The 14,065-nt window shown below is 39.7% G+C and overlaps 1 protein-coding gene and 1 long non-coding RNA gene across 3 annotated transcripts in view; one reads left to right on the forward strand and one right to left on the reverse strand.

The window, feature by feature from the left end:
• LOC137487941 (uncharacterized) lies at window positions 1-13,266 on the forward strand. Its single transcript, XM_068214180.2, has 13 exons — window positions 1-102; window positions 1,904-2,059; window positions 2,424-2,567; window positions 2,707-2,850; window positions 2,990-3,115; window positions 3,613-3,756; window positions 3,885-4,010; window positions 4,572-4,898; window positions 5,045-5,139; window positions 5,232-5,282; window positions 6,804-7,191; window positions 7,937-8,101; window positions 11,179-13,266. Exons 1-13 carry the CDS (start codon window positions 45-47, stop codon window positions 11,274-11,276), a joined length of 2,022 nt encoding a protein of 673 aa, XP_068070281.2. The 5' UTR covers window positions 1-44; the 3' UTR covers window positions 11,277-13,266.
• LOC141378096 (uncharacterized) overlaps window positions 3,182-14,065 on the reverse strand; it is a 13,161-nt gene continuing 2,277 nt past the window's right edge. For both annotated transcript variants that reach the window (XR_012391785.1, XR_012391784.1), the window contains one exon: window positions 3,182-4,049. This is a non-coding gene — a long non-coding RNA (uncharacterized lncRNA). The remainder of the gene's footprint in view (window positions 4,050-14,065) is intronic.

Raw genomic sequence — 14,065 nt, forward strand, 5'->3', positions numbered from 1 at the left:
GGTCGATAAACACATCGAGCAAAACAGTTGAGCGATTTCAGAAGATGTCTACAAGACCTTTCAAGATTCTAGCGGAAATGGAAAGTTGTAAGACTTTGACGGGTAAGTCCAGACACTAAGAACACATGTGTTTCGTATTTGCCTGTTTTATATGTCAAATTATGATACTAAAACTCTACTTTTACACTGTAAAATAACTTGTGTACTTATTTTGGATTAATAAATACAATCATACACTGCCGTGAGCCCGTCTGACGGTCACTTTAACCCGTTTGTGTGTACGTTCAGGTGTCTGTTATCCCGGCGCTGCTGTTTAGCCGAAATATGGCGATCATAACTCGATAACCTGACGGTACACAGAGGTGTTTTCAGAGCATAGTGAATATAAATGCAGATTCAGTGTTTTAGTGAACAACATCAGTCTATTTAATACAATAAACACCAGAGTAAAATGCAGATAACCTACTAACTCTTACTTGATTCAGAGTCAAACTCTTCCTAACGAATATATAATGATATACAGGCCTGTAGCCAGCCTGGGGGAAACGGGGCTTCTTTTTCTAAAAAAATGTGATATTTTAAGCACTGCTTTTAGCTGGATTAGCTTGATGGATGGTCATCATAATAGCACTTTAAGATAACAAAAAAAAAACTGTTTGCTAAATATAAAGAATTAAGAAATATGAAAAAACACTTATTTTAAAAATACAAATTATTATAACCTCCTGGGGCTGGAGTGTCCACATACGTGGACGGCACATTTAAGCTCTTAAGTGGCTATTTAAAATACTTTGAATGTTTTATATTTTGTTACAGACATACATTGTCATCCTGCAATTGTTTTCAGCATATGAAATGTCCCAAACCCTATTCTGAACTTTCAGAAATGTGGGAAAAATTTTGTTTTTACTCTCTGGTAGTCATGTTGCTATGTTATATATGCATTCAAAAACATTCAGGAAAGGGTTTTAAGTAAGTTCAGACCACGAGTCCACATATATGGACATCATGTTTCTCTAAAAGTACATCATATCAAAAGATGATACTTAGATTTTTATTCTAATTAGGTTCCAATAAGCCCAAATAGCAAATAGAAAATAAAAATGCATGTAAAAATCATCTTGGCCCTTAAGAGGATATCATATATAATTTAAAAAAAAGAGTTAAAGTTTTAAATGAAAAAAATTGTGGTCTATTGTCATTTAATGAGAAAATAAACTGGCAAGCACATTAAACTTTCCTCAGTCGGAATTTGTCCTTCTAAAACATAATAATATTAATAATGCAGAGCTTCACTTTTTGAAAGTTTATGGATAACAAAAATAGCCCAATTAGTATTAATATTACCTTGAACATGGGCCGCTTTTGGCTTCAAAACCTTCATAGTGTTTTTTTTTTCTTCAAGATTAAGGTCCAAGATTCAGAATAAACGTTGGGCTACTTGTAGTGAAAGATGACTTCACTTTTGTCATATTGTATGTTGTCTTGCTGGATGAGGATGTTTGACTCATGAAAAATATTAGTTTGCATACTGATTAGCTGAAGTCACACTGATGTGACGTCAACAGATGATTCGGCTTTTTTCAACAGGTTATTTTCACAATTTATGATGGTGTAGCAGCCAAAATAGGACAAATGAGGTTATGTATAGGACAAATTCTGTACTATCCCCTCCCCCCACACTCTGGCTACGGGCCTGAAATATGACAGAAGCATGAAATTATTTACAAACTTGCTGCTGTAAATCTGAGTGTTTGATATTTATAATCTGCACCGCTAAGAGCTTAATTTGACTATTTAAAGGGTGATTTTTTCTCAATGTTAGGATTTTTTTATGAAATATTGACAATAAAAATCAAGATTGAGATTAAGAGTTTATTGTTCGTTGTGTTTTAATCCACAGTAGGAGGAAGAGGAGAGAAGAGGAAAGCGGATGATGATTTTCACAGTATTTTAGGTGAAGGCAAACCATACGCTCTGCGGAAACGCATCAGAGTTACAGAACTGGAGAACACAAGAGACACAGAGATGAGCAGCTATCAAGAGAAAACCAGCTCAGGTGTGTCTCCATCAACACTTGTACAGCTTCAGCACCATACATTTATCACCACTGAAGATTCTGAAACATGAAGCAGGGTGCAAAGTGTTTCACTCAGTTAGCTGCTAAATCCAGTGAGCATGCGGAGAGTTTGGCCACTAGGCAACAATACAGTGTCTGGATCAAAGTGATTGATTTATCTATTATGGCCAAAATCAATACAATATTATATTATGATCATGCTCCATCAAGTTCAACACTTTCTACTGTAAACATGTCAGAACTCAGATGTTGATTTGAACTTAATTCGGCCACTTTAAAGGAGATTTTCTCAATCTTTATATTTTGAAGAGTGTATTGTTCATTGTGTTGTCATCCACATTAGGAGGAAGAGGAGTGAAGAGGAAAGCGGATGATGATTTTCACAGTGTTTTAGGTGAAGGTAAACCTTATGCACTGCGGAAACGCATCAAAGTTGCTGAGCTGGAGAACACAAGAGTGGACGCCGACACAGAGGCGTCCAGCTCAGGTCAGTCCACTCTTAATGACTGGAGAAATACTGGAAAACTGGAGCACTGCTGCCATTCGTTAAATCCCAGAGTAAAATAAATGCCAATATTGAAATAATCGATTATTAATAATTCATTATTGACTGTAATCCACATCAGGAGGAAGAGGAGTGAAGAGGAAAGCGGATGATGATTTTCACAGTGTTTTAGGTGAAGGTAAACCTTATGCACTGCGGAAACGCATCAAAGTTGCTGAGCTGGAGAACACAAGAGTGGACGCCGACACAGAGGCGTCCAGCTCAGGTCAGTCCACTCTTTATGACTGGAGAAATACTGGAAAACTGGAGCACTGCTGCCATTCGTTAAATCCCAGAGTAAAATAAATGCCAATATTGAAATAATCGATTATTAATAATTCATTATTGACTGTAATCCACATCAGGAGGAAGAGGAGTGAAGAGGAAAGCGGATGATGATTTTCACAGTGTTTTTGGTGAAGGTAAACCTTATGCACTGCGGAAACGCATCAGAGCTGCTGAGACGTCCAGCGATGAGAACAGCAGCTCAGGTCAGTCTCCCGTTACAGAATCACACTTTTCTACAGTTTCATCACTTAAAATTCATAATACAGAGGCAAGCTGCAAAGTATTTTAATCAGTTAGCTGCTAAAGCAATGGCAGAAATACACGGTATGTGTGAAAATTATCCACTTTTATTTGTGCCAAAAAATCATTCAAATAGGGCGACTCGGTGGTGCTGTGGGTAGCATGTTCTCCTCACAGATAGAAGGTCGCTGGTTTGAACCTCGGCTGGGTCAGTTGGTGTTTCTGTGTGGAGTTTGCATGTTCTCCCCATGTTGGCATGGGTTCCCCCACAGTCCAAACTATTTTCTACAATGTAGATTGTGTCAAAGCAGCTTAACATAGAAGTTGTAGTAAATTGAAACTGTGTCAGTCCAGTTTTCAGAGTTGAAAACAAACGTGAAAAAGCTTCATTACTGGCATAAAAAATAAGTGATTGTTTAGATTAGGAGTGTATTGTTCATTGTGTTGTCATCCACATCAGGAGGAAGAGGAGAGAAGCGGAAAGCAGATGATGCTTTTCAGAGTGTTTCTGGTGGAGGTAAACCATCTGCCCACCGGAAACGCATCAAAGTTGCTGAGCTGGAGAACACAAGTGTAGACGCCGACACAGAGGCGTCCAGCTCAGGTCAGTCCACTCTTAATGACTGGAAAACTGGAGCACTGCTGCCATTTGTTACATCCCAGAGTAAAATAAATGCCAATATTGAAATAATCGATTATTAATAATTCATTATTGACTGTAATCCACATCAGGAGGAAGAGGAGTGAAGAGGAAAGCGGATGATGATTTGCAGAGTGATTCTGATGGAGTCAAACCATACGCTCTGCGGAAACGCATCAAAGCTGCAGAGACGTCCAGCGATGAGAACAGCCGCTCAGGTCAGTGTCCCGTCACTCTTCTACAGTTGCTGCTCTGTGCTGTCAAATAAAACACAAACATATTAAAACCTCGCTATACAAACAGAGCAGAAATAGAAGATGTGTGACGTCATTAGCATGAACACACACACTGGCTGTGTCTAAAATCACACAATTCCATACTAAATAGTACATTAAGACAGTATGTGAGCTGAGTAGTATGGACCTCACAGTATTTGACAAACAGCATGTGAGAAGTACCCGGATGACCTAATACTACTGGAGAGATTCTCAAGTGTGCATCCAGTGGACACTACACTATCCCATGATGCACTGCGAGATCATTCATGAATCACTCCTCTAGTAGATTTTGGAGATTTTTAATTATAAAAGTCTCACATAATGTGCCTTTAAACCTGTGAAAGATGCAGTATTGTGCAAAGTATTTCTCAGTAGAGCTTCATGACAAAACATCTGGAAACTAGTAGCACTGCTGCCATTTGAACAGACTCCCAAATACAATAAATGCCAATTAATGAAAGAACTGATCATTAATAATGCATTGTTGACTGGAATCCACAGAAGCTCCAAGAGCACTGAAGAGGAAGGCTGGATGTCTGGATCAGGACACAGTTGCTGCAAAACGAGTGAAAACATCAGAGATCCAACATGGCGGCAGCAGCAAAACTGCAGCAGAAGACAGAAGCTCAGCAGAAGACAGCAGGTCAGCTAAAGACAGCAGCTCAGCTGAAGACAGCAGCTCAGCTAAAGACAGCAGGTCAGCTAAAGACAGCAGCTCAGCTGAAGACAGCAGCTCAGCTAAAGACAGCAGCTCAGCTAAAGACAGCAGCTCAGCTGAAAACAGCAGCTCAGCTAAAGACAGCAGCTCAGCTGAAGACAGCAGCTCAGGTTCGTCTTCTGCCGTAATGTTTTCTGTCTAATCTGCAGCGTTTTGTATTATTTTTCAGAGTTTCACAGAATTTTCTCTCGATTAGATTGAGCAGAAGAGTCACAGGAGTGAGCAAATGTCATAAATGTGATGTGTTTTTCTCCAGGATCTTTACTTGACAGATATGTGCTTGGGAAGAAGCTGGGAGAGGGATACCATGGCACTGTCTATCTGGCTACACGGAAATCTGACGGCCAGAAGGTAACATTCAATTTTCCTTTGTGTGTGTGTGTGTGTGTGTGATCAGACATCTCTCTGGTTGAATAAGTTTTGACTTTATGCTTTCTTTGCAGGTTGCCATAAAAATTGTGACTAAAAAGCTTCTGGGAACGCGGTACCCGATGGTAAGTTTGCATACTCTACTGAAAATATCTGAAGAGAAGTGATGAACTCCATGTTTAGTCATGTTTTCATGTTTTGTATTGAAGGGTGCAAGTGTAAACAACACGCTTTATGGAAAAGACTGAATCTGGACGTGTTTAGTCATTTCCAGAAATCCTGTTTTGACTGAATATTAAAGAGTTTCTGGACATTTCTAATATTGGGGGTTATCAGCTTTAGTAGATGAACTGTGGAGCACAACACCAGTCATAATGTCTGAAATTGATATTTGTGAATCGTCTGAAAGATCAATAAAGAAGCTTGTCAATAATGTTTGCTTTGTTAGTACAATATTTGATGGAGATGCGGCTGTTTGACCATCTGGAAGGTGAAAAACATCTGAGTATTGAGAAAATCAGCTTTAAAGTGAATAACTTCAACTAAGTCCCGCACATTTCCATGTAAACTACATATGATAATAATACCACATCAATAGGAAATGCACAAACATATACTGAAACTAAATCTTTAATTAAAGTCAGAATTGAGAGTTTTTCCTTAAAATAAACCCGCATGACAAAAGACTGGTGTAGTGGTCCAGGGGCACATGTAGTCTTGAGTTTGAGTTCATATGTGAACATAGCTCTGTTTCCATCCACCTGTTTCATGCACATTTAGGATTCCGTTGAACGATGCTTTCACTAAGCTTGCGTTTCTGCTCATACAAGTAAACAACTTGTTGTGTTTGTTGCGATGGGCATTGTCGCTGTCCACTCAGGAAATACAACCCGTTAGGTTCTCTCCGCCACTCCGCAAGCTTACGAGCTGTGTGTGCGCCCGAGTCTGTGTTGCGAGCTATGTGTGTGCGCTCAGCGCGAGCCTCTACTGAACGGGCGTGCACAGCCGAGAACTGCGAAGGCTTTTATACTTGACGCACTCGCCGTTGTACTATTAAGCAGAAACATGAGCTTTCCTAATGTCAGATTTCCTACTGTGCAGACTAATTTCGCAAATTAGAAAAGGTTGGTCAGTTAATTATTCTACTGTTAGTAATGTTTATTCAGCAATAATTCTCCAGAACCGATAGCAGAACCGTTAACGTCAGAGTTTTTCCTATACTTCGGTCTTTTATAATTTAGCACCGATACCAATAAAGTACAGAGTTCTGGCACCCATCTCTAGCCTCAGTCCTCCGTCAGTCTGTCATCACAGTGCTTCAGTATTCTTCATCTTCTATTATTATTTCCTCCAGAACTGTCTTGAGCATCTGCCACCGCATTCACCGCGCTCATTGTGTTTAGTCTTGGTCTTCTGAGGCGAAACTCATTTCTCTGACTGATATTTGCCGCCAGTTTATAATTCAGTGATGATTTAGTTCTCTTTGACTCATTGATGGAAACGCTGCTTTATTCTTTTATATGATCTGCCAGTTTTGCACATTTAATCTGCATCTTTGGATGGAAACACAGCTATTGACACATTACAATGTCATTTATATATGAGACATTCACATCTAACCTTTTCCTGACTTGTTTTTTCTCTAGTGGACAAATACATCTACTATATATGTGATCCCAGAAGCACGTCATATGATGTTTCTCAAGGAACCTCCGCTCTGCCCGCACGTCATAGAGCTGTACGAGTACGCCGTGGAGGGAAGGAAACACTACCTGGTCATGGAGTACGCGTCCTCGTACATAACCTTGGGGAAGTTCATCAGGAAGAACAATGGCCGCTTGAGCGAGAGTGTTGCCCGGCAGCTGATCATGCAGCTCATTATTGCTGCACAGCGCTGCCTTGAACATGGCATACACCATGATGACATACATCTAGAAAACATCCTGGTCAATCCAAAGACCCTGCAGCTCAAGCTGATTGATTTTGGCTACAGTTTTTGTATTCCAAAAAACTACTGGAGATCCCCCTATCTGGGTGAGTTGGCTTTTTAGTGCTGCTTATTAAAGGGAAAGTTCACACAAAAATGAAGATAGTTTTAGTAATGAATAACTCTCATGTCGTCCTGAACCCCTGAGACCCCTGAACACAAATGAAGATATTTTAGATGAAATCTGAGAGCTCTATAGACAGCAAGGGTCTATAAAAGTACCCTAAAGCATCCTCAAAACAGGCCATATGCCTTCAGTGGATCAATCAGAGCATTATCAGACTCTTTATTTAAACACTTTTAAATAAAGACTTTAGTGAACAGGTTCTCACCCTCAGTGTCAGTATATTGCGCACGTTCAGGACAGCTCTGAGGCTTTCACGCATGTTGCTCTCAGTTGCACTGCTGATGTATCATCTTGGATGCGCCTGTGCTTTCTTCAAATTAGAGGAGGTCATCAGCGGTGTACGCCACTGCACAGAGCTCTTCTGAGTGCGCAATATACTGACACTGAGGACAAGAAACTGTTCAATAAAGTCATGATTTCCAGTTGAACCACTGAAGGCATATATGGTCAGAGAGCTCTCGCGTTTCTTCTAAAACATCTTCATTTGTGTTCAGAAGCTGAATGAAGGTCTCAGGGGTTTAGGACGACATGAGGCTGAGTTATTAATAACAGAATGACATTTTTGGGTGAACTGACCCTTCATCTGTAACCTCCTGTCTATGTATGCTGATGTCAGGAGGGCAAACATATTGTGAATTACTAACATGAAAATCTCTCTTTTTCAGGAGTAACGAGATACCGTAAAAAGGAGGGGGAACACTTCACATATCTTTTTTGTGCTATCCATTCTTATGTCAGTGATGTTGTACGAGTGCTGTCACATATGGTCAATGGATATCGCTGTTTCTCCAGATATGGACGTCCACGATGTCACCCCAGTTTGTCAGCAGGTGAGAAAACAACACTACACAGTGACAGAAGCTCTCAGTGAATGCTCTCACTTTAATATCGAGTGACATCAGAATCAGTTTTATTGCCAAAAAAAATCTATCTATCTATTGAATTAATCAATCTATTAAAGAAACGTTGACTAGAATTCTGCATTATAGGCTTAAATTATAGAGAGAGATAAAAGATGAACCGAGACTGCATCAGATCATGAGGTAGATCAGTGTTGATCTTTCTTTCGAGCTGTCAATGTGGAAATGAACAACACAACAGGCCTAATACAACATTTTATAAGATTAAAATATGGAAAATTTATCAGATGGTAACTTTTCCTACTGGATAAACTGCTCTCGGTAATATTTCAGCATGCTTTTACTTTCATATTAGACATGAAACGCACATTTGCCGGTAGGAATGACATCTCATCCAGCTCATCATTCTTTTCTTTGTTAAACCGAATGTATGGCTATTACACAATCATAAGACACAGTGATATAGCGTGGTTCGTTAGCTTGTTGGATAGCTTTGTTTTCTCACTACAGTCGATTCACTCAATCGAGCAGAGAACACCTCATTCAGGCAATCTTGGACCGATTGATTAGGCGCGGTTCCGAGTGCGATTGCTGGATTCACTTATGCCAAACAAACCGCACAAACGGGGGAAACGAGACAGATTCCGTAACAAACGTTTATGTGTGAAAGCACCCTAAGATTGTACTTGCATGCACTTGACAGACGGTCACAGCCAAACTTTTATGACAAGGCAGCACTGGCTTGATCGGCCAGTAACCATTCTGTTCACTGGCCCGAGCGTCTCGCAGGCTGGTTCCAGGCCATTGGGCAGTCCTTATTGTCAAGTAAATAATTATTGATAAAATGCTTATATTAGCCGCTGTTTGTTTACCTTCAAGCTCTGCTTCAGTTGCGTGATGTGTGCACGTAAAGCAGCTGGTGAGCGCCAGCACACATATTATGTACAGTGGGGATCTAAAGTTTGGGCACCCCATGTACAAATTTGTATTAATGTGCATAAAGAAGCCAAGGAAAGATGGAAAAATATCCAAAAGGCATCAAATTACAGATTAGAAACTCTTTTAATTTGTCAAAAAAGTTAGCTTTAATATCCATTATTTACACTTTCTAAATAACAGAAAACAAAAAAATGGCGTCTGCAAAAGTTTGGGCACCCTGCAGAGTTAATATCTTGTACTGCCCCTTTTGGAAAGCTGAGACCTGACAGTGTCATGGATTGTTTTCAGTCATCGACTGAAAAGACCAGGTGATGTCAATCTCAAAGATTTTAAATGCCCAGACTCATACTTCAGACTAAATTTACCCCAACAATCAGCACCATGGGTTCTTCCAAGCAGTTGTCTAGAAATCTGAAACTGAAAATAGTTGACACTCACAAAGCAGGAAAGGCTATAAGAAGATTGCAAGATCAGATTCAGATGCCAATATCATCTGTTCGGAATGTAATTAAGAAATGGCAATCATCAGGAACAGCTAAAATTAAAGCAAGATCTGGAAGACCAAGAAAAATATCAGACAGAACAGTTTGAGGATTGTGAGAAAAGCAAGTCAAAACCCATGTTTCACTGCACAATCCCTCCAGAAAATCAAGCAGACACTGGAACTGTGGTACACTTTTCCACTATAAAGAGATACTTGTACAAATATGGTCTTCATGGAAGAGTCATCAGAAGAAAACCTCTTCTACGTCCTCACCACAAAAAACAGCATTTGAACTTTGCAAATGAACATATAGACAAGCCTGATGCATTTTGGAAACAAGTTCTGTGGACCGATGAGGTTAAAATATAACTTTTTGACTGGAATAAGCAAAGGTAAGTTTGGAGAAGAAAGGGCACAGAATTTATAAAAAGAACCTCTGTCCAACTGTTAAGCATGGAAGTGGATCAATCATGCTTTGGGGTTTCACGAGTAGAAGGAGAAATGGATTCAATAAATTTTAGCAAATTTTGGATAGTAACTTGATGCCATCTGTGAAAAAGCTGAAGTTAAAGAGAGGATGGGTCCTAAAATGGATAATGATTCTAAACACATCTCAAAAATCACAGTGGATTACATCAAGAAGTGTAAACTGAAGGTTTTGCCATGGCCTTCACAATCTCCTGACCTCAACATTATTGAAAATCTATGGATAGACCTTAAAAGACCAGTGCGTGACAGACAGCCCAGAATTCTCAAAGAACTTGAAGACTTTTGTAAGGAAGAATGGGCAAAGATACCTAAAACAAGAATTGAAGGACTCTTGGCTGGCTACAAAAAAACATCAACAAGCTGTGATACTTTCCAAAAGGGGCAATACAAGATATTACCTCTGCAGGGTGCCCAAACTTTTGCAGACGCCATTTTTTTGTTTTCTGTTATTTTGAAAGTTTAAATGATGGAAATTAAAGCTAACTTTTTTTTGACATATTAAAAGAGTGTCTAATCTGTAAGTTGATGCCTTTCGGATATTTATCCATCTTTCCTTGGCTTCTTTATGCACATTAATGCACATTTTTACCTGGGGTGCCCAAACTTTGGATCCCCACTGTACATCTCAACATACAAAAGTGTTCCTCCATATGTTTTCATATGTTTTCATCAATGTTTTTTTTTATTTACCGGCAAAGTCATTCTGGTACTTTTCTGGATATTTACTGGTATTACTGTGTGAAAGGGGCTTAAGACAAGTTAAAGTACTATTGCAGCAGATTTGACTGAATCTCTGACTCTGTCATGTATTTGATATTATAGCTCATAGTAACATGTGTCAGCTACCTCATCCATTTCTGACCGTATTTGCGACTTGGTTGATCCCCGTTGGCTCCAGATAAAGCACACATCCAATGAAAGCTTCAGCGATGGTCACCGAGTTGCTAAGGTTAAGGCTAATGTTTGCCTGTGGCGCATTCATCTAGAACTGATTATGACTGACTGAAACTGGATTTAATGATTTCATTCCAGCCAATCAGAATCAAGAATTTCACCAAAACACTGAATAAATCTGTGTTGTATCATCCTCAAGAGCATCCATGACTAACATGTTCTCTCTTTAATATTTCCACAGATTGCCGGGATCTGTTTAAGTGGGTGATCGGTTTCCGTCCTGAAACTGGACCTGTTTTAGAGGAGATTTTGGAGCACAAGTGGTTCAGCATGACGTAGAGGCCATCAGCAGCAGGAAACGGTTTCATTCTTCCATGTTTGATGTTTGTCATTTGTTGTTTTCCGCTTCTGCTTCCCAAATGCTGCACTTCCTCCTGCGAGGGTTGTAGTCAGAGCCGCATGTAAATGAGGGCCGGTTGAAGCATCCCTATTGGTCCACCAGCTCTAGACCTACAGCTCCTCCTCCAGCCAATCAGGTGAGGAAGGAAGCTGATGTCAGTCTAATGGCGGCCGATGCGCACAGGCGACGCCGGAGATTGAGTGTTAGCGCTAATCCTCAGCTGGGGCAGAATGTGTCTGCGGCAGGACAGCATTAATCGTTGAAATAAGGAAAGCAGGTTGATTGACGTTTAGACAGGACGTCGTGTTTTATATGAACTGGGTTAGCACCGACTGTAGAGTAAATAGTCATATTAAGGGAAATAGTCACAGATGAATCAATCAAACTGCTGGATTTATTAGCATACTGGTGTGCTTTATTTCTCTAGCTGTAGGAGTAATAGTGAAAGATAAAGTCTGCATATCATTACTGTAGTGCGTCAATACTTTATAAAGACAGGAAGCCTGGTTTAGACAGTGCTCGTAGCTCTAACGGGACTTTAGGCAGGTTTAAGTGAGATAAGCGCATATAACAGGGGCGTCGTGGGCCGGTTTTGAAGGCGTTTTCTCTTTAACAGATAGGATAGGGTGGTGTAGATGGCGCTGACGGGGCAGGATTATATGGGCCGATACGCTAGATATTAGAGCTCCTGCCACAGACAGATTTTAGCCCAGCTGTGGATTTGTCAGATCTGATGAGGATTATTTCTAGTGCTGCTGCTCACACCTTTCTGCTTTCTTCTTCTCCTCACTTGTTCTCCAAGCGAGCGCTGGATTTCTGCAAATGAGCTTTAACATAAACCAGTAGCTGAAGGGGTTTAATGGAGACATTTTGAACAGCAGGGTTTGCTAAATAACAGCGCTTTAGTCAAGACTGGGACATTTAGAGATTAGTTACGGACACAAGTGTAGTTTAGTGTAGGACTTTAATAGATGTTTATTGATATTAATCAGCTTATTATTGATGATGTTTAGCTTATTTCTGCTTGTGTTCTTTAGATTATGTGCTGGAAATCCTGTGCTTGTTGGGAGAAAATCTTTGGTCCTCATTGATGAAACATCAGTAAATATTGGAGGAAGTTAGTGATAGTTAAAGGTTTGATAGTTAAACGTGTTCATTAATGAAGGATAATCAGTCAGGGTTAGGGTTTAGGGTTAGACATACACAACATAGAAGAGTAATCATCTTTACTAATGAGGACAGACCTCACCTCTTGCTTTCTGTTTTCTTTCTTTCTTTCTTTCTTTCTTTCCCAGTTCCCTCTAAACACCTGATTTTTTGTTTTTAGGGTTAGGTTATGGTTAGGATGTTTGTTAGGGTTATGGTTGGGTTAGGTTTTGGTTAGGGTTGGGTTATGGTTGGGTTATGGGTTAATTAAGGTGATTTTTTGCTTTATGTTTAGTTTTAGTCTCTCCTCTTTCTTCTTCTCTGTCACTGTTGTGTGATCACTGCAGGTTGTTATTTAAGAGCGATTGGTAATTATTATACACTTCTCTGTCCTCGCCTGTGCGTATCGGCCGTCATTAGAGTGACGTCAGCTTTTCTCCTCGCCTGATTGGCTGGAGAAGGAAGCTGTCAATCTAGAGCTAATGGGCCAATGGGGAGGCTTCAGCCGGCCCTCATTTGCATGCAGCTCTGACTGTGACACTCGCAGGAGGAAGTGCACAATGTGGAAAGCAGAAGCGGAAAACAGCATCATGTCAGAAAACAATGGAAGTATGAATTCCTGATGATCTGATTTGGTCACTGACCACATGTGTGCTGCTCTTCTATCATTTCTGTGAAATTGAGACTGTACGCAGAGCGGCCTGCGAACCCCATGGAGTGTGTTGAAGCTGTTTTCTGCTGATCAAACTGTAAACTATTGTCTTCAATAAACTGTATCTCTGACTCCTGCTCTTTGTTCATCACACCGGCTCCTTGCATTAACACAAGTCAAATCCTTCACCGTATGATACGGCATATTTATTGTACATATCGCTGTCAATTTTACATTGTCCTGTTTTTTTTTTGTTTTTTGTTTTTTTAGTATGCTATTGTATTTGTACTGTCTGTATTTTGCACTGTCATTTTATTTGCACTGTCTGTATTTTGCACTGTCATTTTATTTGCACTATCTGTATTTTGCACTGTCATTTTATTTGCACTATCTGTATTTTGCACTGTCATTTTATTTGCACTATCTGTATTTTGTACAGTCTGGAGCAGCACCTGAGCTTTCCACTCATCATAGCAAACGTGCTGCTGATGATGTGACAATAAAAGTGATTTGATTTGGACTGTAATGCTCTCAAAACATGCCTGAACTACTTTATCTGTGTGTTGATCTGACAATAAGTGCGAACACAACACAAAACAACACAGAGAAGATCTGTTTTACAGACTGCAGACTCAATTTAGCTTTTATAGAACAATATTGATGCGTCATGTAATGTTTAACCTATCAAAGGCTTTAAGTCCAAGCGGAATCTGACATAAGTGAAGTCATCTTTCACCACTGACCTGTACTGTTGTTAAATAGAGAAAACTTTTCACAAGTAACTTTTAGAAGTCTTGGACCTTATTCTTGAAAGAAAAAATGACCAATAGAAAAAGTGTGAAGCAGCAAAAGTGGCCCATATTAAAGTTAATTATAATAATAATTTGGCTATTGTTGTTATCCATGAATTTTCAAATGTACTATTTTTTA

Source organism: Danio rerio, chromosome 16 (assembly GCF_049306965.1).
Source record: "Danio rerio strain Tuebingen ecotype United States chromosome 16, GRCz12tu, whole genome shotgun sequence".
Classification (NCBI taxonomy): Eukaryota; Metazoa; Chordata; class Actinopteri; order Cypriniformes; family Danionidae; genus Danio; species Danio rerio.